Source organism: Puma concolor, chromosome B1 (assembly GCF_028749965.1).
Source record: "Puma concolor isolate L17-30 chromosome B1, mPumCon1.1.hap2, whole genome shotgun sequence".
NCBI lineage: Eukaryota > Metazoa > Chordata > Mammalia > Carnivora > Felidae > Puma > Puma concolor.
The window spans coordinates 31,850,584-31,877,314 of record NC_141670.1 but is presented as its reverse complement, the minus strand read 5'-3'; the positions used below and the strand labels follow the sequence as shown (position 1 = coordinate 31,877,314).

The 26,731-nt window shown below is 46.1% G+C and overlaps 2 protein-coding genes across 4 annotated transcripts in view; one reads left to right on the top strand and one right to left on the bottom strand.

Moving 5' to 3' along the window:
- Positions 1 to 2,475: 2,475 nt before the first annotated feature.
- Positions 2,476 to 9,656, bottom strand: PNMA2 (PNMA family member 2). Of its 3 annotated transcripts, XM_086703414.1 has the most exons (5): positions 9,531 to 9,656; positions 7,728 to 7,763; positions 7,342 to 7,633; positions 6,671 to 6,803; positions 2,476 to 6,375 (listed from the first exon to the last, which is right to left on the bottom strand). In XM_086703414.1, the coding sequence occupies exon 5, from the start codon at positions 5,932 to 5,934 to the stop codon at positions 4,840 to 4,842; it is 1,095 nt and encodes a 364-aa protein (XP_086559540.1). In that variant the 5' UTR covers positions 5,935 to 6,375; positions 6,671 to 6,803; positions 7,342 to 7,633; positions 7,728 to 7,763; positions 9,531 to 9,656; the 3' UTR covers positions 2,476 to 4,839. The 3 variants fall into 3 exon arrangements, with proteins under 3 accessions (XP_086559540.1, XP_086559538.1, XP_086559539.1); XM_086703412.1 differs by lacking the exon at positions 7,342 to 7,633; XM_086703413.1 differs by lacking the exon at positions 7,342 to 7,633 and having other exon boundaries at positions 2,476 to 6,803.
- Positions 9,657 to 9,903: 247 nt separating this feature from the next.
- DPYSL2 (dihydropyrimidinase like 2) overlaps positions 9,904 to 26,731 on the top strand; it is a 132,750-nt gene continuing 115,922 nt past the window's right edge. Inside the window, exon 1 of the mRNA XM_025933145.2 lies at positions 9,904 to 10,397. Within this exon, the coding sequence (XP_025788930.1) occupies positions 10,044 to 10,397 (354 nt within the window). The 5' untranslated portion in view covers positions 9,904 to 10,043. The remainder of the gene's footprint in view (positions 10,398 to 26,731) is intronic.

Here is a 26,731-nt window from a genome sequence, read left to right as displayed (position 1 = left end):
CTCAAGCACACACATGGTAATCACGTGAGGTGATGACTGTGTTAATTAGTTTGATTGTGGAGATCATTTCACAATTTATAGATACATCAAAACATCACATTTCACTCCTTAAATATACACAATTTGTACTTGAAAATTATACCACAATAAAGCTGGAAAAAAGGAAGTTTATTTTTAAAAATTTGTTAATGTTTATTCATTTTTGAGAGACCGAGTGTGAGTGGAGGAGGGGCAGAGAGAAAGGGAGGCCCAGAATCTGAAGCAGGCTGAGCTGTCAGCACAGAGCCCGACGCAGGGCTCGAACTTGTGAACGGCGACATCATGACCTGAGCTGAAGTTGGACGCTCAACTGACTGAGCCACCCAGGCATCCTAGAAATTTGCTTTTGTGATGAGTGCTTATTATTTCAAGAAAGCTCTGTTAGTAACTGAGTTAGTTGGGAAAACTGTTGTACCAAGAATCCAGGGAAGACCTTCAATGAGACTGCCTTTAGGCTGTGCAGAGCAGGGGCAGGTCTGGGACAAGATGGGATGGAAGTGAGCCTTCCCCGCATTCTCTGGGGACTTTCTCCTAGGCTCTTAGCCTCAGCACCACCACATCGTCTGGGTTGTGCCTCCCTTTGGTAACCTTTCCCTTCAAGAGTGGGTGGGGGTGGGGCAGATGGGGACAAAGTCTCAGCTGCTGCTTAAAGCACCCCAGACAATTAACGGGCAGCTCCAGCTGGTGTCTTGAAAAATGGATTGAAATCCTACACCATTTTTTCTTACGATTGAATTGATTTTGGCATCCACTTCTGGAGTTACTCTAGTTTTTATGTTCATCCACAATGTCAAGGACCACTCGGGCACAGCAGGTTGTGTAATGCAGGTCAGGACCAGGGACAGCTCCGGAGCCTGCTACAGTGGGGAGGCTAGCTTCTGAGAAGCCCATCTATGGACACCATCTTGCACCCCGAGAGGAGTTCTCAATGAGTATAAGTCTTCTCTGAGCAAGCTCAAGGAGCCCTTGGCCCACCCTGAAAGAAAAGGGATGAGGGAGAGGTCTTCTGCTCTGATCATGAATCTTTAGACCGTGCAAAGATTATGCTGGTGGTCAACAAAGCACGAATTCTGAGTGCATTTGACAATTCTGTCTCAGACACTCTTCCTTCACCTCTATGCTTCATTTCAGGCTCCACTCTTTCAAACTCTGGCTTCCAACCATCTTTGCTTTTCCAGGCTCGACTTGTAGGACTCCCTTAGATAATGGCTTATAGTCATTATCTTTTCCTTCCTACTTTTTGTTACTATAGATAACATCTGGCCAGGTGCCATCTTCAATAGGCTCCTTGCAGTGTTGCTTTGCCAACACTCTGTCCAGGCTTGTCAGGACTGCCCCACGGGGAGGTGTGGGGCAGAGGGGGTCAGCTTAGGCCAGGAAAGCGTTTGCAGGTGAGGAGGTGATGATGGTGAACTAAATGCCACCAGCAATCTCCAATCTTTCCTGAGATGGGAGATTGAGCAGCTTCCACTCAAGAGACTTGATGACAGCAGGCTACCAGGAAGACCAGAATCCAATTAACGAATATGGTGCTGAGGTATTTTGCAAGGACTCCGATGATACAGGCTAGTTCGTCTAGGACATCATGGAGGATCAAGAAGGCATGGTGGAGGACCTTAATGATCAGCACTGGGAGCATGGACAGGAAGGGCACCGATAATCATCTGGGGTAGCATCTGGGTAGACAGTGGATGACAACAGCATGAAAGGCTTGGCAGGACTGGCTGGTATAGATGGGGATGTCAGATAATACTAAGGCCTTGAGGAAGCCAATGGCCCTGGTGAAAAGTTACCTTCAGCAGGGGACTATGTAATCTTGGAGACTTCAGTCTCCAAGGGTCAGAACTGGAGACAGACATAGTAAGTATAAGGCAAGACCAATTTTTTAAGAGGTTTTTGCTCTGGTGATGGGGAGAGGGTGTCGGACATCCCTCAGGACACTCATCGTGTAATAGGCCGATCTGCACTGCGTACAGCCCAATGAGGAATCCTCCCCATTGCACTGTAGAAAAGAGGAAAAGAAACAATTCCAAGAAAGTCAACGGCAAGAGGAATTTTCCTCCTACACATCTACAAGCTGGAAACTGGCTACATCCCAGAGACGCAACATTTCCCCACTAGGTCGTTTTGTTCTTCTGTGGAGTTACTTGCCTGAGCAAATGAGTTGGAGGTCTCCGAGGGGACTGGCCTCCATCTGTTGTTTCTATGTATTTTAAAAGGGAAATTGATGATGGGTAGACCGGGCTCTCTCTCATCCCTGGAGACAAAGCTGAAGTATTCTTATCCCAGCACTCTGCTCTCAGGTTTTCCTATCTAGAAGGGTTCAAGACCTTTTGGCGTTGGTTTGATTTTCTAACCTTACCTATCATATATTTTTTTTAACTAATGAAACTCCTTCTTCAAGTCATAGCTAACACAGAATCATAATACATGAAACAAAAACACCTCAGAATTTTATTAGCATGTATTTATTTTATAACCTCACATTTATAACATTTTACTTTGTATATTGTCAATAATTGAGAACAATGAGGAGATTTTTATGACTACAAGAAACCATGAAATCAGGGTGTACTGGATGACAAATGTTATCACTTTGGTGAGCAGTATTAAAAAAAATTATAACTTAGGACGAAATGATCACCAATGGTAACTTTAAAAAAAATGCTTTTCTTACAATCTCAGGATATTCTTCAGTTAAAGTTAGCCACAAATCAGAAAGAATAATTTATTGTTTCAAAGTCAAATCACTAACAATAGTCTTTAACAATGGCTGGAATACTTATCACAAAGATAACAGACAACAAGCACTCAAACGTAGCTAAAATGGTTCCTAATGCAATGTCGTCACAACTGACTGACAGATTCCGTACTTACTTGTTACGGCACAACTCTTAGAATAAAGACAGCATGCATTGAACAGACAGGAAGTATCATGAAAATCATGGGTCTTAACGCATTAAAGGCTTTCTGTGTTCTAGACATCATGCTAAGTGATTCAAAGGCATTATGTCATCTGAGCCTAACGACAACCCTATTCTATTATTTTCCCATTTTCCTGATGAGGAAACTGATGTTCAGAGAAGGTGAGCAATTGTTCTTTGTATACAAAAAGCTATCGTGACGCTAGAGATCAACTAGCATTTTTTTTTAACGTTTATTTATTTTTGAGACTGACAGAGACAGAGCATGAACGGGGAGGGTCAGAGAGAGGGAGACACAGAATCCGAAACAGGCTCCAGGCTCTGAGCTGTCAGCACAGAGCCCGACGCGGGGCTCGAACTCACGGACCGCGAGATCGTGACCTGAGCCAAAGTCGGACGCCCAACCGACTGAGCCACCCAGGCGCCCCGAGATCAACTAGCATTTAACGGAATGGTGCTCATTTATGCTCTACTGGGGCACACTACGTCACTGGACATGCATGGACGTGACTTAAACACCTGTGAGATGCCATCACTTCCTTAATCTATGAACACTTACGAGAAGTCCAGCTATGTGCTCAGATGTCACAAGGGGACCTTACTTCCATGGTCTGCACAAAATGAGTCCATCTGGAAACAGAAGTGAGCCCGTGGCTGGGTGCCAGTGTGTGAACATTTGGGTATCAACACACTTGAGTCTGTTTCTAGTAGAGCTCGGGAGAGTTTAAAGTACATGTTAAAGGTGGACAGGCTGAAAAATCTCTGCAGAACCGTAGAGCACAATTTGAAAGCCACCATCACAGCGGACAGAGGGTTAGCAAGAGGCAGAGAGTTCCGGACTTGTGGCTCGGCTCTGCCACTGCTTAGCGTTTCGATCCCGAGAACCCCACTTGACTCATCTGAGCTTCATTTTCTTTCTCTTTCAGAAAGAGCAAAATTATACAGTATTGGGGTTCCCGGGCACATTAAATGAGATGTGTGTAAACCAGCTGGCACATAATAGACCCTCAATAAATACAGGCTCCTTTCCTCTCCTCTTTCCCTTTGGTCGCCCCTAAAAATCTTTTCCAACCAGAATGGTCTGCTTGCTGAATCCAAACGCGGCCTGCACACCCTCCCTCGCAGGCAGCCTTCCTGTAGCGTCTGCCCTTTCTCAAAAGTGCTTCTCTCACACCGTAGCTCTCTCTCTTGAAGGCAGGGATTGGGCTGAGTTGTCTGTGTCTCAAGGGCCTAACACAGTGCCTGGAACCAGCCATCCGACACGCGGCAGAGAAGTGGAGGAGTGCTTCCCGAGCGAAGAAAGAAAGACACATAGCAGTGGGGGTGGCCGTATTCATTTGGTAGTGGCACTTCCACAGGTGTCGTGACTGACACCCGGGATTATCTAGCGTCTCACATGCCGAGGTCATGTCCTCGGTGAGCCGGTGAGCTCGCTCCGAGAGCATGGCCCAGGCTTGTGGGGTTACGATTCTCACCTCCGTGAAGAGTGCCTCACACGGCTGGCTACTCAGAGGGGATGTGCTGATTTGAGGAAGGAACATAGCCGAGGAGTCAAAGGGGTTAGAGGTTAAACAGATTACAAAAGGTGTTCTTTTCCTGCATCACTTCTTTCTTCTGCTGTATGGGTGCACGACTTTGGTCTATTTGGGAAACGGGAAATGTCGCGGGTTCCTTCAGGCTTCCTATTCCTTACTTGGAACTTCGTCCTTTATTAATAATCTACGTAGGGCCCAAGAAACTCTCTGGTATTTTTTCTTAGAAAGAAGAATCAAGACCTGGTGCCGAGGCCTCGGACAAAAATAGCTACGTGGTCTCAGCGGGGTACAGCAAACCTCCCCGGGGCGCACTGGCTGTGGGTCCCGCCCTGAGATGGTTTTTAGTCCTCTGTCTCGTTATCCCAGGGGCCATAGCCATCCCCTTCATCTGGCTCTTCAATATTCTCGTTTTCAAAAGAGGCCTCTTCCTCCTCTTCCTCCCGGATTACCTTCATTAACTCCAGGAAGCTGGGAGGCGGCCCTTGATCTTTCAGTTCTCTCAGCCTGCACCAAAGGACTTCGCTGAGGCTGGCCCCGGCCATGACCTGCTCCAGGCGGACCTGATCTGCGATATTCCTGGGGATGGCGCGTTTCTCCACGGCGCGCCGGAGCAGGGTTTCTAACCGCAACACGTAGGCGGAGACCTTCTCCCCCTCCTCCTGATACGTCTTCAGGTATTTCACCTGGGAGGTCCTGCGGCTCTCCAGGCTTCCAAACACTTGCTTAAACGCCTCCAAACACTCTTCCACGCTTATGGCTGCATTGTCTGCCTGCACTATATGCATGAGGTCCAGGGCAGGGCCACGCAGGCTTTCCATCAACCACCTTTTCTTTTCTGCCTCTGCTACCGGCCACTCTTTGACGATCTCAGTGGCCTGTTCCAACCAGATTTCAAAGGGCTCTTCCTCTGGGGCGGGCACGGCGCTCCCCGAGAATACTCTCAGCTTCCGGTATCTCATGGGTAGCAGGGGCTGAGGGGCATGAGCTATCGCCTGTCCCAACACGTGAGCCAGTAACTCTGGGGACACGCAGGGCACCGTGGCTGGAGACAACCCCTCGTGCCCGAGGGCTCGGAACATACCGGAGACTGTCTGCCCCTCTTTTTCCAGAAAGAGGTTCAGTCGTTCCAGAAATTCAGTGTCCTGGTTAGGGGTCTTAAAGATCACTTTCCAGACACCCCCCTTTCCCTGAACCTCACTGGGGATCACCGAGACATCAGTATCCTCCATAAGCTCTAGTAAGACAGCATTGGCATTGTCCTGCTTCCTGAATATTTTGCCGAGCAGCCTATACCTGCCCAGAGACTTTAAAGTCTCCTGGAGAACCCCTTGAATCTCAGCCTCATCACAGTCCACTGGTATCCCCAGAACCATCAGCGATTTCTGATCATCCACGCTCATTATCCTGCACCAGTCCTCTAACAGTGCCAGCGCCATCGTCCGAGTATTTGCTCCAACTCTATGGGTACCGATTAGTTTGTGGTGTGGACAGGCACTGCCTATCAGGACTCAGAATATCCTGGCTCAGCTCCTGAACTTGCACCCCACCAGGGAATGCGTCCCAGGCCACTCCAACAGCGGCCCCAAAGTCTTCTGGACCAATCACCCTTACTTGCCCAGGGGCAAGAACTCAGCTAGGACAGCATCACTGCCTGTGGCTCTGCAGTCTGGTGGCCGCTGATGCTCTCCCCGACGCTGGCAGCCACACGGTGGCACTGACCCTTCTCCGACTGCCCGAGGCACCTGCAAGAGCTGCTTTTGTGACTCCCCCAGTTTCTGCTGCCTCTCCTCACCTCTCCTTTTGCTAGCTAGCGGGGTAAGGCCTCCACTCTGGCACCCAGAACTCCCGGAGAGAAGTGTCACAGCAGGCTTGGACTCCTAGTGAAACAATGGTCAGTTTTACCACACAGCCCTCTCTTTCCCAGGAAGCACTGCGCTTTGGTTCAGGACAGAAGCGGGGGGAGACCAGGGGTTCCGTCTCACGTTGGATTTGCACGTGTCCCACTCTGTCAGACCTCTTCTTTGCTTAGAGTTCTCTTGGGGACCCTCCCACATCTGGCTCCCCCACCTTCCGCTCATCAGTCATGCCAATTAACGTCTGAGCCCTGGTTATGGATGGACAGGACTCAAGATTTTCCCCATGTGAAAAATGAAATCAGATGTGAACAGATACCTGTTCAGGTGCTCCAACTGTCCTGTGAGAGTCACCAGCTTATTTATTCAGCTTCCAGAAAAGGAAGATGTCACCCAGCTCCACGCAATGGATGTGTTTGGGTCTTTCTTAGCTCCAGCCAAGCCAAGCTCCCCTGTTACACATAAATAATAATAGTATTTATTTATGGCTTGATAATATCCAGTGATGAGGGCCGTTAAAATGATTTAAAAACATGACACTCCTTTACAATTTAATTAAATCTACCAAACCGTATTGAGTTGGTGCATTCCTTTGATTTAACATCCAATTATTTAAAATCAAGCTAGAAATCACTCAAACATTAAAAGCCAATTTAATATAGATATAACAATATAACATATACTACACTTTAACATAACATAATAATATAGGTATACCAATTTAGGTCCAGCAATCTAACACAAAACAAAACAAAACAAAACAAAATCTCAGGACCAAATAAGTTAAGCTTGGAATTATGAATCCATTCTCTTTCGTTAGGTCTGGGCAGGCCTCGCAAATGCACAACGAGGTGTTTCTTTTGCTGTGAATGTTAAAAATGCTTCCTAGCATTTACGCCTGAATGAGTCATTTGAGCACAAGGTAAGAGAGGAAGCACATCTGTGGACAGTGGTGGACACCGGGTGACGTAAAAAGGAAAGGGTTCCTACCGTCTCCCAGTTACTGCCGTGGAGTGTGTGTTAATGGGCTACGAATATGCTTCTGTCGGCCTGAAGAATCCCCCTCAGTCCAAACGGGGTCCATATGCCACAGATGCCAGCCTACAGCTTTAATGTCAACTGCTCCTGCTGCAGGCACGTTTTCTAAGACCTTCTGGAAGGTGCCAAAGGGGAAGGAGCACAAACCCTGGATTCCGCTCTCAGCCAGCAGCCCCAGGGATCGGAGCCCAGGGGTTTCTCCGTGCCACCCCTTCCCTTCTAAGATATGGGGGTAACCTTCCTCCTGTTTTAATGTTGAGAGGAAACATGAGATGTAAAAAGGCAGGAAGACACATCCCAAGGTCTACATAATAGAGGTCATGCTGAGGTTAGGCTACCTTTGGGTGGCTTCTTCTTCCAAAGGCAATCTTTACCTGCAATGGAAATAATCGGACATGAGAAAAATGTAAAACTCTTGCATTTTCTCAAGTAAAGATGGGATAAGTTGGAAAAGGAATCAGCTTTTCTGCTGTAATTCTTGGCTCATTTAGATAGTGACCTTGGTCAAAGCGCCCCAATCTCTCTAAGTCTGGTTCCTGCTCCGGAAATCGGTCACGAGTCATGGGAGTCATGGGTCTGCCCTGGGTAGGCAATGATGTCATTCTTGTGGAAGCAGTTCATTCAAATGCGAAGCACATCTGATGCAAAGTCCAAAGGCCCGCCTCTGGTTCCCTCAGCACCCCCCCCCCCCCCCCCCCCCCCCGCCCGCCAGACATTCCTCTCCTCCCTCAGTCTCCAGTTCTCAGCTGGGGCCACCTTCCCACCTGCCATGATGGGCTCATCTTCAAACTGTGATTGATTGCCCTCCAAATTTAACTCCATTCACCGAAGTATCCCTCACGATTTGGGGGGAGGGTATCCGTACTGAATCCTGCCAGGGACAAGGGCTGATGATGAGGATAGAGCCTTGCTCTGAGCTATAGTCTTGTGGTAGAAACAGCTTCTCCTAGCCCAAACCCACCCTAGTTACTGAGCATGCCCAGATTTCCGTCTCCAGCCGCCAAGGGTTGGGCATCATTTCTGCAGGATTTTGCCACTGTGGAAAGAGAGGGCGGGGCTGTAATCGACCAGGGGCAGGGATTGGTACGTGGAAGGGACGTGGGGACAGAAATAAGCAATAAAAGACTCTCAGAGACGGTGTTACCGGCATAAATCAAAATGCCCCTTATCTGCCCACAAACCCAGTAGCTGTGGATGGTTTAGCCTCACATACATACCAAGTCCCACACACCCTTTCCCGGTGGGGCGTCTCACAACTCAAGCCATGACCACAGACAGGACCCCATCTCCTACTCCACCACTGAATTCGCGCGCGCGCAATTTACGTCCCAGGCACTTGGCGTCTGGCAACCCGGGAAACCCCGCGGCTGTGGCGCAGTGCGCAACGAGGGCGGGGGATCTAGGTGGGGCGTGCAGGGCGCCCAGAAGGGCTGGGGATTTGGGGGAGTGGGATTCAATCCTGGCCCCCCCCCCTTTTTTTTGGCGGGGAAGGCGGGGCAGACAATACCAAATCAAGACTCTTCTGGCCCTTCTTGGTCTTGGCGCAGTGGCGCAGTTAAGAGACGTGACACCTCCGGGCAATATAGCAGGTCTCTACCCTTTCTTACTTCAAGTCGCCGTTCGGTGCCCGAATTTGCAGAATGCACTTTTTGTTACAGTCCCAGACCACACACCTAAGTCTTTATTCCCCCCTCTCCTTTGCTACGCCCCTCTGCATTTCTCCCCGCCCGCTAGCGCCCCCCCCCCCCCCACTGTGGGCGCAGCGAGAACCTTCTCGTTTCAATCTCTGCCCACAGCAGCCCACCACAAGGCCCGTGGGTGAACAAGGTTTGGTGCCCCCTGCCTCGTAAGGCCTCCACCTCTCCAAACGGTCTGCGCCATCCCTTCCCCATCGTCAGTGCTGCCCCTTTCCCTCCTCCTGGGTGTCCAGGCGTCAGCCGGTTGGTCCCTGTTGCCCCATCCATTAGCTCACACTCTCGCTGAGGGGTGGGGGTCCTCCCTCGGGTGGGCCCTCGCACCTGGCCCACCTCTGCAATGCGGTGGGGGAGAGGGTCCTGGGCCAGGCAGGTGGGGGCGACGGGCGTGGAGTCCAGAGGCCGCGCCCCCGGCCTTCGCCCCTGCGTGCCCTGCCCCATACTTACCCTGGCGCAGAGATCGGTCAGCCGACCCTCCGCTCCGCATCCATTAGCGGGTGGTCTGGCCGCTTCACTTCCGGAGCGCGGGGCTCTAGGCGGCGGGGCCTTCCCCTCACTACCCGGAGCTCGGCTCCCCTCCCCTCCCCTGCGCCGCGCCGCGCCCCGCCCCCGCCCCGCCCGCGCCTCCCTCCTCCCGCCGCTGCCGGGAACTGGCAGCCTCTCCGCTCCCGCTGCCGCAGCGGCCGCCCTCCCAGACCCAACTTTGCTGGTCGCTGGAGCCGGAGCGGCGGCGGGGGGCGTGGGCAGGGAGGGGAGAAAGCGGGGTCAGAGGGAGGGACCGGGAGGGGTGGGTCGCTCGCTCGCTCGCTCGCCAGCCCTCCTTCCTTTCTGTACACCTTGCGGCAGGCAGAGAGCGGCAGCCGCGGCAGCAGCCAGGGGGTTTGTGCACAGAGAGAGGCCGACTTAGGGACCGGCAGACGGACGGACGGACAGAGCGGACCCTCCCCGAGCTCCCGCGCCATGGCCGAGAGGAAGCAATCCGGGAAGGCGGCAGAGGACGAAGAAGTCCCTGCCTTTTTTAAAAACCTGGGCTCAGGCAGCCCTAAGCCCCGGCAGAAATTCTGTGGCATGTTCTGCCCGGTGGAAGGGTCCTCCGAGAACAAGACCATCGATTTCGACTCGTTGTCCGTGGGCCGGGGCTCGGGGCAGGTGGTGGCTCAGCAGCGGGACGTCGCCCACTTGGGCCCGGACCCGCAGCCGCCGTACTCCCGGCAGGGCCGGCGCGCCGGCGGGGAGCCATCTGTTGAATCGAGCCGGAAGGTGGAGATCCGGCGGGCCTCGGGCAAGGAAGCCCTGCAGAACATCTACGACCAGGTTGGTATGGGGGGTGGGGGCTGTTTGAGACTCAGGACCAGACGCGGGGATCGCCCCTCCTTCGCCCCCTTTCCAGCTCGGTGGAGAACCGGTCATCCCAGCGTGCCCACCGTCCTGCCTCGCAGGAATATTGCATCCTTGAATCTGTACATGCACCCCGCCCTACTTGCCCCTTCTCGGTGCAGGGTGCCCAGAGGCTCGGGCTCGGCCGTGGGCGGCTGTGCGCCCACAAAGGCTGCCCGCGCCTCCCTCGGCCTGGGAGGTGGGGGGCGGGGGTAAAATATGAACCGATGCCGGGTTGGGGGGCGCATGGTAGTGGGGGGAGGGAGGCATGAACCGATTCCATTCTTCTTAAATCCTTCCGGGCGGCTTCCGATTGCAGTTGTGGCTGGGTGCCCCACCCTTTTTTGATGCATCTCGGAGCGTGCAGTGGAGGGTTCGCGTGCAGGCCCGAAAGCTCCCCGGGGTTCGGGAGGGGCGGGGGCTTCGACAGCCTCTCTCCGCCTCGCCCTGCTCGCTCTCGCACCGTCTCATCTCCGGCGCCCTCGGTGCTCCAGTCCTGAGCTCGGAGGCCAGGACCATGGTCAGCGCCTCCGCGCTCCGCCTGGGAGGATCTCACCGCCCTGACTCCTGCTCGCCGCGTGAAAAGGGGGAGGTTGTGGAGTCACCCAAGGAAACCGAGACGCTCGTAAATAGCCCATGTGGAGAACAAAGTTCCGCTAAGTATCTCAGCAAGGGCTTCCCAGAGCGCATCCCCTACCCCCGCCGCTATTTGGGAGGTGCTTTGGGGATGGAGACTTAGTGGTTTATGTTCAAAGGGTGAAAAGAAAAGAAAAGGGAAAAAAATCCCTCAACAGTTTGAATAGATTGCCAAAGATGCATTAGACCCCCTATACGTGTTAATGGAGAAACAAAGAAGACCAATTTGGCAAAATATAGAAAATATTCGTTATCTCTGGCAATTATGAACAGTGTGCATTTTAAGTACTGTAGTCTTCTCGCACCACATTTTTTCTTTATCAGGGTGACCTTCACACTTGTGCATTTTCCCTCCACATCCTTAATTTCTCAAGCGATAAATTCCAGTGTGAAATGTTTCAACACTTGTTTTTTGTTTCTCTCCCATGCCCACTGGTGAAGATGAGAAATCAGTCAGTGATTGATTATTGAATACCTATTGTGTGCCTTGCCTTTTGGGGCAGGGAGAATGTTAGCTATAAAAAGTTCAAGGTGATTTCTTCTTAAGGGGCTTTCAGAGTCATTGGGAGTGGTCTATGCATATTCACTGAGCAATTCCACAAGCATTTACTTGATATTCAGGTTGTGTGCTGACGGTGAACGCATGGAGAACAATTAAGAGTTGGAGATAATGGCCAGAACGTTTCCTGACCTAGCACAGAATTTTGCAGCTTTTGACATTTATTGTACCAGTTCTAGGAAAGATAAGCCATTTACTGTCATTTTCAAAAGGTGGGGCAATTAATTACTTGAGTCCTCCTCCCTCGGCTCTGTCCTCTGATATCCATATTTCACTATGAGTCAACCTGAAGCACTTAATCCAAATAACTCACTTGAATCCCAGTGATCAGACAACTGAAGCAAAAGTTTCGAATAATGTAAGTTTTGCTGAAAGGTGAGTGAGTGTGAAATTCTTTTCCATGTGAATACATTGGATGAGAGCCAAACCATGATCATAATGCATAAAACATGGTTGTGTGAGTATTCTTATCTTCAACAAGTTGTGCTGGTAATTCTAATGTTCTAAAGGGAGCAGAAAAATGCCTTGAGATAAGGGAGGGATTATTTAAAAAAAAATGGCTGATTAGGGGGCAGAGGTTGAGAATGGCCCTCCTTATAATGATGGCAGTGAATTAAAACTCACGTTTGAAAGGCAAAGTTTCACTGGGTTGAATAACACATCTCTTTTCTTGTCCATTTAGAACCCTAGATGTTTGATTATGAGCTTCTTGTTTGAACACTCCCTGATTTTGTGTTGATTTTATTTGTTTTTAAGAGAGAGAGAGAGAGCACAAGCGTGTGTGTGTGTGTGTGTGTGTGTGTGTGTGTGTGTGTGTGTGTAGCACAGAGAGAGGGAGACACAGAATCTGAAGCAGGCTCTAGGCTCTGAGCTGTCAGCACAGAGCCCGAAGCGGGGCTCGAACTTGTGAACGGCGAGATCATGACCTGAGCCGAAGTTGGACACTTAACCGACTGAGCCACCCAAGTGCCCCAAACACTTCCTGACTTTAGTAAAAATTCAAAATTGTAAACCTAGTGTGCATGGAAGAGGAGATTCGAAGAGGACATACCCAATCAAGACCCCAGCCACTTTTGGCCTCTGCAAACCCACATTTGCTCTAGTTGCCCAGTTTTTAGCAACAGAGGGTGATTCTGGCTTATTTTTTTTTTTTGTGCAGCTTCTCCTGAATTTTCACTCAGTCTTTCCTTATCACATAAGGGATTATTTTCACTCATGATTAAGAGCACTTACCAGGATCAGTACTAACAGGGGTTGAATATTTCATGTCTATATAAGAGAGAAAAGGTGTGTGTGTGTGTGTGTGTGTGTGTGTGTGTGTGTGTGTGTAATAATGGTGATTTTAAAAGCACTGTTGGGCCCATGATTTTGATTGACTCGAGGAGTCATCACTTAATGTTCAGCTAATGAGCAACGTGACTGCCAGCATCTCAGTGCATTCCTGTCTGAAGCCCTGGCACACAGAGAGGAGGAGAGTGAGTGGACCCCAGGGCCCCTGACCTGCATCCACCCTCCTCCCCTGAATCTGCATTTATAAGGTATTGTTAATGTATGGTTGGTTAGAAGTGGCTTTGCCCACCTGTCACACTAGGGGGACTGTTGTTCCCCTAGCAAGGTTTTGGGAAATGAGGGAACAGACAGCCCTCGCCCAGATGCCATGTGGCTTGTGGGAGATGAGTGTCTGCGTTTGCATTTAGAGGTGTTAGCAGGTAAGGCCCAGAAAAAAATGGGTGTGGCTTTGGTTGGGATGTTAGGTCTTGGTGAAGGGTAGGAGCCTATGTAGTGAATATGAGTGAGGAAAGCTACCTCTTTACTCTGTTTTCCTTTGTGTCCTTGGGAAGGTCCACGTTGGGCTCCAATGAGGTTAAATTGATTAGCACCTATGAAGGACTCTGAGCCTCTTGGAAGAGAGAGAAGGGCACTATTGGTCTAATTCCTCCTCGCCAGTGCCCAGGGGTCCCTCAGTCTCCTCCCCTCCTCTTAAGAATTCCCTCTATTCCACCTCAGACACAGTTTAACCAAGGCTGCTGGATGGTGAGCCTCCCTTTCAAAGGAGCTCCCAGGCCCTTCTTTCTGTGGCAAACCCATGTGGACTAGAGTGGCTGGGGAATGATTCTCCATTTCTCCAGGGCAGATGCCAGTGTGTGAACTATGTAAGAGTGCTGCTGAACTTGACAAAATTCCTATCTATGAAATGTTTCTGATATTCCCTTTCATTGGGTGTCCCTCTGTCTCCTCTCCCCAGGTTGATTAGCTTCAAGCCCTGGGTGCCGTCTGCTGCCCTCTTATTGTTTTTTGTTTTTGTTTCTGTTTTTTGCTGCCCTCTTATTGTTCAATGCCGTTGTTCCCCCATTCTGATGGTGACGCCCATTCTAGATCTTTCTTCCTCCAACCAACGGGTTCTGAAATCACTCTTCTCCTTTGCCCTCTCTTCTCTTATTCAAAAATCCCTTCCTTGTGTTTATCTTAGAGAGAAATCCCAATGATGAACGCTTCCATCTGTTATGTGAATGACTGATACATAAGCTGTCCTCAGAGATACTTGTTTGGTAATAGACTAGCCCGTTCAATGAAATGAACATATAGGTAGCCAAATATATGGTAAAGATTTGGCTGGAAGCCAAGAACAAGGGCATTCATTGATACTTTAGAGGTCACATTGTGTCAAAAGAGCAACACAAATAGGAATATTTGTTCAGGATTCCAAGCCCAAGACCCATCTGGCCTTAAAGGGAGAGGAGTGCTTGGGGAGGAGGAGGATATGGTGAGAATTCACACTTATTGGTTGCCCTTGAGTTGCCAAGTGATTATTGAACTAATCATGTAACTAGTTAAACTAAAAAAATAATTGTGGGTGTGCTTGGGTGGCTTAGTTGATGAAGTGTCTGGTTCTTGATCTCAGCTCAGGTCTTGATTCCAGGGTCATGAGTTCAAGCCCTGCATTGGGCTACATGTGGGGGTGGAGCCTACTTAAAATAAAATAAAATAAAATAAAATAAAATAAAATAAAATACAATAAAATAAAGTCAAATAGTGGTGAAATACACATAACATAAAATTTATCTTAATCATTTTTAAATAGACAATTCAATAGTATAAATACACTCATGTTTTGTGCAACCAGTCTACAGAACTTTTCATCTTGCAAAACCGAAACTCTGCACCCATTAAACAATAACTCCCCATTCCTTCTGCCCCCAGCCCCTGACAACCTCCATTTTACTTTCTGTCTCTGTAAATTAGGCGACTCTAGATACCTCGCGTAAGTGGCATCATACAGTTTTGTCTTCTTGTGACTGGCTTCTTTCACTTAGCTTAATGTCCTCAAGGTTAAATCAAGTTATACCACGTGCCAGGATGTCTTTCTTTTTTTAAGGCTGAGTAATATTCCTATAGTTAAATTTTAATAAGTCATTGATGACTGAAAATTTGTTGCTCAATTAATAGATCTGCAGTGAATTAATTGTGGAAGGAAGCAAGAAAGGTTATATTGAAGATGATGTATTCGATATTCCCTTTCATTGTGTGTCCAGTGTGGGGTCCACGACCTGAATAAAAGAAAACTCCCACCAGCTAAACAGCCTCTACCATACGTCTCCCTTGTAGCTCAAGGGCGGAGAGGGAAATTGCTGCCATCGAACCTCCAGTGACAACATCTGGTTGAATGTCGCATGGTTCACAAACTCACGGGCCATGGAAATCAGGAATGGGCCAGTTATTCTTGTGGGTCCTTTGGTGCTAGTGTTCCTCTATTCTTCCTTGAGAAGAAGGGAGCGTCAGAACAGATCATGGAGAGGGGGGCGCCTGGGTGGCTCAGTCGGTTGAGCCTCTGACTTCAGTTCAGGTTATGATCTCGAGGTTGGTGAGTTCGAGCCCCATGTTGGGCTCTGTGCTGACAGCTCAGAGCCTGGAGCCTGCTTTGGATTCTGTGTCTCCCTCTCTCTCTCTGCCCCTCCCCCACTCGCGCTCTGTCTCTCTCTGTCTCTCAAAATAAATAAACATTTAAAAATTTAAAAGAATTGACCGTGGATTTGAATGTATACTGCCAGTGAATGTCAGAGCTTGAGAGAGACTTAGTGCAATCGCCTCGTTCTAGCAGTGGAGAAAGCGATGCCCAGAGAAATTGTGCTTCACCCCACGGAATTCAGGTGGTGTTTTCAGGATTAGGATGGAGACCTGTCACTGCCCAGTCCCACCGCAGTCCTGTACCAGTAAAACCTTGTTATTTCGGTAGCGTTGCGTAATTCCAGAATGTACATTTACTTTCTAGATCTTATATTTTAGAATGTGTAGAATGCGTATTATTTTAACACTTGCCTCAACACGTTCTGATATGAGCATTTTCCTTTTCTGTAAATAAGGACACTGAGATTTAGTGATGTTTACTGACCAATCCCAAGGGCTTGACCTAGGACCTGAACCAAGGTTTCCTGACTCAGTTCCATACTTCTCGCAACACACCATTCTGTGATTTCACTCCACTGCAAGAGAGAGTGAGCTTAAAGGTGCGTTTAAATTTTGCAGGAAAAATATTTCATATCCCTTTACACTTAATATGTTCTATGGGGTAGGCCCTGTGCCAAATGTTTGATGTGCGCAATCTTATTAATCCTAAGGTAACTAAGGAGGCACTACAGTTACCCTTAATTTGCAAAAGAAATGCCTGAAGGTGAAAGAAACTTGCAAAGCAGCTAGCTAACTAACCAAGCCAGAGGCAGGGTTTGAACCAGGTCTATGTGACTAAATAGCCTTTGTTTTTGTTGTTGTTGTTTTAGTGTTTGTTTGTTTACTTATTTATTTATTTATTGAGAGAGGGAGGGAGGGGCAGAGAGAGAGAGAGAGAGAGGGAGAGAGAGAATCCCAAGCAGGCCCCACACTGTCAGCGAGAAGCCCGACGCGGGGCTTGAACTCCCGAACCGTGAGATCATGACCTGAGCAGAAACCAAGAGTCAGATGCTTAACCGACTGAGCCATCCGGGCGCCCCATGAATTGCTTTCTCTATAATTATTCTTTACTTATTTTATCTCCAAAGAATCAATTATTTAAAAAAAAAATTTTTTTTTTTAACTTTTATTTATTTTTGGGACAGAGAGAGACAGAGCATGAAAAGGGGAGGGGCAGAGAGAGAGGGAGACACAGAATCGGAAGCAGGCTCTAGGCTCTGAGCCATCAGCCCAGAGCCTGACGTGGGGCTCGAACCCACGGACTGTGAGATCGTGACCTGAGCTGAAGTCGGACGCTCAACCGACTGAGCCACCCAGGCGCCCCCCCCAAAGAATCAATTATTACAACATAGTTCTCAGCGCTTACCTTTTTGCTTGTTTTCTGTGTTTCAGTGTACTCTTTCAGGCCCTTTATAAAAAGGACTGTTGATCTGGCTTCATGAATGTGTCCCAAACTGCTGCTGTCCCGTCCATCATTTTTTTTTTTTTTTAAACACAAGAAATGTCTTCAAATATCATGGGGACACAGGCCAACTCTGACAGTGAAAATGACATGCTTTGCTAAGATTAGAGCAATGTGATGATTTTTCCACTTGATGTAAATCATGAACCACAAGCAAATAATGAGGGGACCATCAACAGAAGCATTGGCAGGTGGGCTGATGGGTACTTGAGTTCGGTGGGCTGCAGCCTGTGGCAAAGGCTGGTGGCATAGGCCACGAGCTGCACACAAATAGTGCCTTGAAAGGGAACCAACCGCCTGGCCTTGAAGGTGGCTTGGGTTTTTTTTTTTGAGACATACATAGACAGCTTGCCTGGTCTCTGAGTTCCAGGCGGCTCTCTGGTGGAAAGACCTTGGAACTAGGAGCCAGGAAGCCCAGCTTGTGGTCCTGTCCCTGTTGCCGCTTGCCCAGTCACCTAACCTGAGCTGTCATCAGGCGGGGCCTTAATCTCCAAGGCTCCCCTCTCATTTCCACTGTAGGTTCTGAAAGCTACGCTGTCCCTGGCTGTTTGTTCTTCCTTCTGCTCTTTCTTTCTGCCTTTCTTTCTTCCTCCCTCCCTCCTCCTTCTCTCTCTCTCCATCCCTCCCAACCTTCCTTCCTTCCTTCTTTCCTGTTTTTTTCAAGATTGAGGTAAAATTCATATAACATAAAATTCTCATTTAAACCGTTTCAGTCTACAATTCAATGACTTCTAGTACATTCACGATACTGTGCAACTGTCTGATTCCAGAACATTTTCTCGGTCCGAGAAAGGAAACCCCATATCCATTAAGCAGTCACTTGTCATTACCCTCTCACCCCAGCCTAGAGCGACCACAAATCTACTTTCGGTCTCCATGGAACTGCCGGTTCTGGACATTTTGCATACATGGAATCATATAACATGTGGCCTTTTGGTGTCTGGCTTTTTTCACTTAGTGTCACATTCTCGAGGTTCATCTAGCCCGTGGTGTGTCAGTCCCTCGTTCCTTTTCGTCACTGAACAATCAGTATTCCGTTGTTTGGGTGGGTATCGCATTTGTCCATTCACCAGTTTAGAGACATTTGGGTGGTTTCCACTTTCTGGCTTTTGAATAATTTTTTTTTTTTTTAAAGGAAGCTCTGTGCCCGACATGGGACTTGAACTCACGACCCCGAGATCAAGAGTCGCATGCTCCACTGACTGAGCCACCGGGCGCCCTTCCACTTTTTGGCTTTTACGTATAATACCGCTCTTGCCATTCTTCCACAAGTTTTTGTTTACACATATGTTTTTAGTTCTTTTAGGTCTATACCTCCGAGTGGAATTACTAGATCATGTGGTAATTTTATGTTCCGCTTTCTGAGGGGCTGCCAAACTGCCTTCCACAATTTTACTACCACTTTACATTCCCAGCAACAACGTACCAGGGTTCCAATTTTGTTCCGCACATCCTCCACAACACTGGTTATTTCCCTCCACCCTTTTTTTAAATTCTAGCCATCCTGGTGGGTGTGAGGGGGTATCTCATTGTGGTTTTGATTTGCATTTCCCTCTAATGACTAACAACTTGAGCAGCTTTTCATGTGCTTGTTCATTTGCATACCTTCTTTGGAAAAATGTCTGTTCAAATTCTTTGGCACTTTTAAAAGATTGAGTTGTTTGTCTTTTTGTTGTAGGAGGTCCTTTTTTTTTTTTTTTTTTTTTTTAATATATTCTCTTTAGGGGCGCCTGGGTGGTGCAGTCGGTTAAGCGTCCGACTTCAGCCAGGTCACGATCTCGCGGTCCATGAGTTCGAGCCCCGCGTCGGGCTCTGGGCTGATGGCTCGGAGCCTGGAGCCTGTTTTCGATTCTGTGTCTCCCTCTCTCTCTGCCCCTCCCCCGTTCATGCTCTGTCTCTCTCTGTCCCAAAAATAAATAAACGTTGAAAAAAAAATAAATATATTCTCTTTAAGTAATCTCTACCCCCAACGTAGGGCTTGAACTCGCAACCCCAAGATCAAGGGTCACACGCTGTACCAACGGAGCCAGCCAGGCGCTGCTAGGAGTTCTTTATATATTCTAAATATTTGCCCCTTTTCAGATATATAATTTGCAAATATTTTCTCCCATTCTGTGGGTGGTTTTGTTACTTTCTTCATATGTGTCCTTTGAGGCACAGAAATTTTTGATTTTAATGAAGTCCAATTTATCTGTCTTTTCTTTTGTTGCTTATGCTTTTGGTGTTTTATTATTCCCCACTGTTCTCAAAACTGCTGGATCAACTAAAGTCCAGCAAAGAAGTTCCAGGGCCTCATTTCTTAAAATGATAATCGCATAACTGAATCCTGTTGCTTTATGAGAGCTTTGAAAAATTCATTTAGAATAGATTTGCGATAGGTCAATATTGTTAAGTGTTTTGTGTGCTGCCTACGTCTGATCTTTCTATTTCATGATCCTGTTCATATAAGGAAATTTCTTTTCTGTGTGTGTATTCACAATGTATTTGGTATTTTGTGTGTGTGTGTGTGTGTGTGTATGTATATGTATATATATATAATGAATACATATGTATATTTACGCATACACACATATATGTATATACATACAACATACGTACACACATACATACATGCATATATAAACACACATGGATATGTATACACATACATACATATATACACACATACAAATATACACACATACATGTATATATACACACATACATTCATATATATACACACATACAAACATATACACACATACATATACACACATACATACACACCACATAATACATATATAGACACATGTACATACACATATACACACATACACGCACACATAAATATATGCACATACAAATACATGCATATACACGCAACATACATAAACATACATGCATACACACAGATACATATGTATACCTGCACATGTATACACATACATACACACGTATATACACATATACACATACACACAACACACATACATACAGGTATATGCACACATATACATATATACACAGAACACATACATATATACACACATACATACACACATACACATGTATATACGTACACACATGTATACACGCATACATACACATATACACAATATATATGCATACATACACACAACACACACATGCACAGACGTCCGTGTACATATATGTGAACACATGCACATATGCACAAACATGTATACACATACATATGTGTATACACCCATACACAGACACGTACACATATACACATACACGTATGTATATACACATACACATACATGTATATATGTATACACATACATGTATGTACATGCCTACACATGTGTATACACAGGCACACATACACACATGCATATATACACATGCACACACATACACACATGTATACACAACACACACACATGCACATATATGTATATACAGCATGCACACACACATGCATGTACATATATGAAGTTATAAGCTTGTTTTCCAAACCACTGATTTGGAAGCAGCAGGGATGTGTTGAGGAGGGCAGTGACTAATAAGCTGAATTTAGGAAAAAATAAATTTGAGAAATGAATTGGATTCACTGTTTATTTTGTTTAATTTGTTTTTTTTTTTTTTTAGAAATGACATGACAAAGTGCTATGTTTATTGTGGATGACAGGGATAAGCACATTTTTTTAAAAAATAAAGAAATCCTTGATAATCTAATTATTTAGAAAGAACTATTGATAATATTTTGCTATAATTTTTTTCCAGTCTTTAAACTCCCACCAAAAATGAATGGAGAATACTGTTTGTCAGCATTTCTGACATCACTGGGTGTTATTTTTATACACATTTCCCAAATTTATAGGTGACAAGTGGTATCCTGCTTTGTTGCCAATTTTCCTATTAAAAGTATTCATATTTTAAACATTGAAATTAAATAAATTCTATAAAAATTCTACATTAGAATGTATCCACTTTAAGGCCAACTTGTTACAAATTTTTTCCCCCGGTTTGCATGTGATTTTTCATGGCCTTTACATTTTGACATCCAAATTTAAATTTTGAAGTTAAATCAGTTCATCTTTTCTGATGTGTTCCTGCCTTACCAGGTTATTAGTAATTCTCTTCTAAAACCTTTTTGGATTCTGTGCTTATTTATATTTAAATCTTGTCATTAATTTTTGTCTACAACTTGAAATAAGGTATTACTTAATTTTCCAAATAGTTAGCCTGTTATCCTAATGGCGTTAGTGAATAATTGATGTTTCTCTATTTGTTATATACTCAACCTTTTATGTGTGTCTGGATATGGGTTTTGGCTTCCCGGGATTTCATTGATCTGCCTTACTAATGTAGTGGTTCAATACTGCTTTAGTTACCGTTGCTTTTAATTGAATATTTTTACTTTAAAAAAAAATTTTTTTGCCACCATTCAACTGCATTTTCCATTCAAGATATTTTCAATTACAGAAACCTAATACGATTTTTTACCGGAATTATATGAAAGTTACATAGCCAACGATAAGAAATATTCAATTTTAGGATAGTAAGCCTTTCTACCAAAGTTTATAGTGTGATCTTGCCATTTTTTTCAGGTATTTTGTTCTGTTTTCTTTGAAACTTTTCGTTACATTTATTCCCAGATGCTTTGTTGCTATTGTGAATATAACTGCAATTATATTGTATAGTTTACATTCTGAGTGACTCTTGAGTTTTATATTGATTGATAACAGAGTGCCTTATTCAACTTGCTCTTGGTTCTAATACTTTTCAATTGATTCTTTTGGAACAGTTTTATTATCTAATATTACTTTCAAGTCTTTTTTCCACTGCCTTTACTTACTGTTTCTCTTTTGTGTCTGACTACATTGGTTAGAGCTTCTAGAACAATGTTGGATGATGGTGGCAATATTAGAGTTCCTGTTTGATTTCTGATTTTATTTATTTTTAAAATATTTATTTATTTATTTATTTATTTTTAAATTTTTTTTTTTCAACGTTTATTTATTTTTGGGACAGAGAGAGACAGAGCATGAACGGGCGAGGGGCAGAGAGAGAGGGAGACACAGAATCGGAAACAGGCTCCAGGCTCTGAGCCATCAGCCCAGAGCCCGACGCGGGGCTCGAACTCACGGACCGCGAGATCGTGACCTGGCTGAAGTCGGACGCTTAACCGACTGCGCCACCCAGGCGCCCCAAATATTTATTTATTTTGAGAGAGAGGGTGAACAGGTTGGGTTGGGGGGGGGCGGGGAGGGCAAAGAGAGAGGGAGACAGGAGACAAGGAATCTCAAGCAGGCCGCTCGTGGTCAACACAGAGCCAGATGCGGGCCTCAAACTCAGAAACCACGAGATCATGGCCTGAACCAGAATCAAGATTCAGACATTCAACCAGCCGAGCCACCCAGCAGCCCCTGATTTCTGATTTTAATGAGAAGCCTTCTTGACCTTCACTATTGTTTGAGAGAGATACTTTCTGTCCTGTTAAATAATCATTGAATTCCTACTTGAGCGTACTGGTAATGACCTTCAGTCAGCGACTGCCAGGAACATACCTGTTGGGTTTATTACTTGCTGTAGCCGGGGAGAGCCGGCAGGCATCTCTGTAAGACAGGTATTTGGAAGAGATGTGGGTTTCAGGGGGTGATTTGGGGGAGGGTCCAAGGAAGTGAGGATTCCCTCTGGGCTGGGGCTGCCAAAAAGGAGGGCGGTTCTATGATTTGTTATCTCAGTAAACCTTGCCTATACAAGGACAGATTGATTAGACAGAGGCCGAGCCGTGATTGGTAAAGAAGGCACTCACAGTAGTTAGAATAGGGGGATTTGGGCACTTTCTGACTTAGACAACGTTTATATTTTATCAGGCGTGATTACGGAGGGGTCCTGTTTTTGTCGTGATCCGTCATGGTCACTGAGTGGCCTTGTCTGATGTTAATGCTCTGTGAAGTTCACGTTCAACAGGAGAACACTCAGGCCTCACTGTGAGTGCCAGGCCCAGCTCTCGGCTGCTATTTTCTGTTTCTCGATATACTGTCAAAACCAGGGTTTAATGTGATAGATCGTATCCCGCAGTGTTTCCTGTCTGTTTCTGTTTCAGCAATATTTTCCTACCCTGTGTGGAAGATGCCAAATAGTTTCTTGAATGTTCCCCCTCATGATCAACCTTGTGTCTCTTGTTCTGTAATAATTTTTGGTAAGCTTGCTGTGTTCTTTTTTTTTTTTTTTTTTTCTTTTGTATTTACCTTCAATTACAGTGAGATGCCGTCAGAAGACATGCTTTTGGCAGAGGGGGTGCGTGAACTGTCTTTGGCCCCTGACTACGTGCACCAGTTGAATCTTCTGTATTAGGCTTATAGTTTGAGAATTGATCCAAGCACCAGCTGCTTTTCCAATTCCCATTTTCTGGTGCTGCGGTGGCAGACTGTGGCTTTCACACCCCAGTTAAATTTCAAAAAATAAATTTGGGGAACAGCCTAAGGGTTGCCAGATTTTTATGTTGCCGAAATAGGGACACTAAAACAAACCAAACAAAAACACTACTCTCCAGTGTCATCTCACAACATGAAGAACAGTTTGGCACCAAAACTATTGAAGGGCAAAGAACTCCAGAATTGCAAAGTATGCATAAATTGAACTTTACAAAAAGCTAAATGTATCCTCCCTATTTTTTTTTTTTTTTCACTTTGACCTAGGCTTGTGAACACTTTGCCCCAGGCAGCCTGGCGTCAGCAACCAGCCCAGCACTGGTTGAGATGGCGTCTCTCTTACTGCTCTTTGCCTGCCCTTTCTTGAGCAGTCTCTTTCCAAAAGTTGATATCTCTGTTGGATAAAGAGATATGGCCTCTCGCAGGCTAGCGTAGGCAATTGTTTCAAAATGCACCTGGGGTTTGCTTTAATCAGGTGAAGTAAGACACACAGATATGGAAATAACTGTCATGAAGAAAGGATTTTGTAAATTTTTGTTTCCTTTTGAGAGGGGTGGGGGAGGGAGAAAACATGAGAGGGGAAGGGCAGAGAGAGAGAGAGAGAAAGAGGGAGAGAGGATCAGAGGCGGACTCCGTGCTGACAGCAGAGAGCCCCATGCGGGGCTCGAACTCATGAATCGTGAGATCATGACTTGAGCTGAAGTCCGACACTTAACCAGCTGAGCCACCCAGGTGCCCCATGAAGGAAGAAATTTTTATCTTCACAGATCCCTAGAAAGGCGACAGAGCATGTACACGGGGCTACAAGGGGAATCACCAGGGTTAGTCAAGAGGCAGTGGGACGAGGGGAAGACATGGGTAAGAGCCATTATTGTGGTTTCTGCGAAGGAACAAGTAACGCAAGGAAAACAGGCTTAGTTCGGATCATTTTAGTGGGCTGCGGGGCACAGAGCCTGTCCCTTGTTGTCTGATGCTTAGCTCTGGGGTGATTAGGGCAGGTGAATAGTGGCTTCGAGTTTAAGGGCTTCAAAAAAGAGGTAGGTGGGTGTATGGGCTCTGGATCGATGGGTTTGCATATGAAAGTTGCCCTCCCAGGAGAATCTAAGAAGGTAGGAATTGTCTAGTCCTGCAAGGGAAAGTGTTTCCAGGGTCAGTAAAGCCCCAGGTGTCCAAGCACCAGAAATACAGAACATGATAAGACATGATTTAATATAACAATACTAGCTGGCTATAGTAGACCTAAGATTATTACAAGATTCTGGCTTCAGGCACTTGGCTCCATAGTTTTAGGTGTCTGTTGCTCATAGGTTTACAGAATTAGTGGGCACTTTTGTATTTTTACGATCTTCATTAGTAGTTTAGTTGGAATGTTCTTTTTTTTTTTTTTTTTAATTTGAGAGAGAGAGTGCATCAACAGGGGAAGGGCAGAGGGAGAACGAGAAACACACACACACACAGAGAGAGAGAGAGAGAGAGAGAGAGAGAGAGAATCTTAAGCAGGCACCACACTCCGCGTGAAGCCCGACACAGGACTTGATCGCACGACCTTGGGGTCATGACCTGAGCCAAGATCAAGTCGGACACTCAACAAACTGAGCCATGCAGGCACCCCTAGTTGGGATGTTCTATCTGTGATTTCTGGCCTAATGCCTTATTAAGTCTGGAGACCCATAATCTGACTTTCAGAAAGTTGATGCGTGTTCAGTTATAGTCACAATGACTAAGAGCCATGGAACCAAAACTTGCTCATTGCACTTTTGGGGCTTTTTATTTATTTATATGAATGAACTACATTTCTTACAGGACATATGATTATGCCAAAACTGGTAGTGAAGATCGCTAGAAAAAAATCCACTGTAAGAAACTCTTGCCTACAGTTCTGCTCCCCAAATCTCCTCCAACTTCGGTGAGAGAATTAGCAGATACAGGATTTCCAGGCAGGGTCAGCTTTCCCTCCTGATGGTGAGTTCCTCCAGTGACAGTGAGCATTATCACATCCGTCTTAGAGTAACCACGGCACCCCAGCAAAAGGATATCCTTGTAATGTTGTTCTTGAAATAACCTTGAACTGGTCTATGGCATTTGGGGTCACATCCTAATTTAGGTGTGGCCTCTGAAATTATCTTGCAGGATTCAGAAATTAAACCCTGAATGAATTACCTGGATTTGAAATCAGGTAAAGCAATGCAGAGATAGTCTACACATGTCTCAGAGCCAACAGGACCTTGGGGGTGCTTTTAGAACCCTTGAATACCTTGGCCAATAGGCACATGAAAAGGTGCTCAATGTCGCTCCTCATCAGGGAAATACAAATCAAAACCACACTCAGATATCACCTCACGCCAGTCAGAGTGGCCAAAATGAACAAATCAGGAGACTATAGATGCTGGAGAGGATGTGGAGAAACGGGAACCCTCTTGCACTGTTGGTGGGAATGCAAATTGGTGCAGCCGCTCTGGAAAGCAGTGTGGAGGTTCCTCAAAAAATTAAAAATAGACCTACCCTATGACCCAGCAATAGCACTACTAGGAATTTACCCAAGGGATACAGGAGTACTGATGCATAGGGACACTTGTACCCCAATGTTTATAGCAGCACTCTCAACAATAGCCAAATTATGGAAAGAGCCTAAATGTCCATCAACTGATGAATGGATAAAGAAATTGTGGTTTATATACACAATGGAGTACTACGTGGCAATGAGAAAGAATGAAATATGGCCTTTTGTAGCAACGTGGATGGAACTGGAGAGTGTGATGCTAAGTGAAATAAGCCATACAGAGAAAGACAGATACCATATGGTTTCACTCTTATGTGGATCCTGAGAAACTTAACAGAAACCCATGGGGGAGGGGAAGAAAAAAAAAAAAAAAGAGGTTAGAGTGGGAGAGAGCCAAAGAATAAGAGACTCTTAAAAACTGAGAACAAACTGAGGGTTGATGGGGGGTGGGAGGGAGGAGAGGGTGGGTGATGGGTATTGAGGAGGGCAGTTTTGGGGATGAGCACTGGGTGTTGTATAGAAAGCAATTTGACAATAAATTTCATAAAAAAAAAAAAAAAAGAACCCTTGAATACTTAACGTTATCACCACCTGGTTCTTTTCCCTTCCTTCTGGCCATTTAGTCAGGCAAGAAGATGGAATTCTGTGAGGAAACCACTCCAGTGCTGCCTTTCACACTCCATTTTAAGATTTCCTTGAATGTCGCTGGAGAACCTAGTGTGCAAAAGATTAGGATGAATTTACCATGTTATAGAGAACCTTTTGATGATATCAGGCGATGGC

Coding starts and splice junctions, on each gene's coding strand:
- PNMA2 (XM_086703414.1), bottom strand. CDS start 5,934: ATGGCGCTGGCACTGTTAGAGGACTGGTGCAGGATAATGAGCGTGGAT.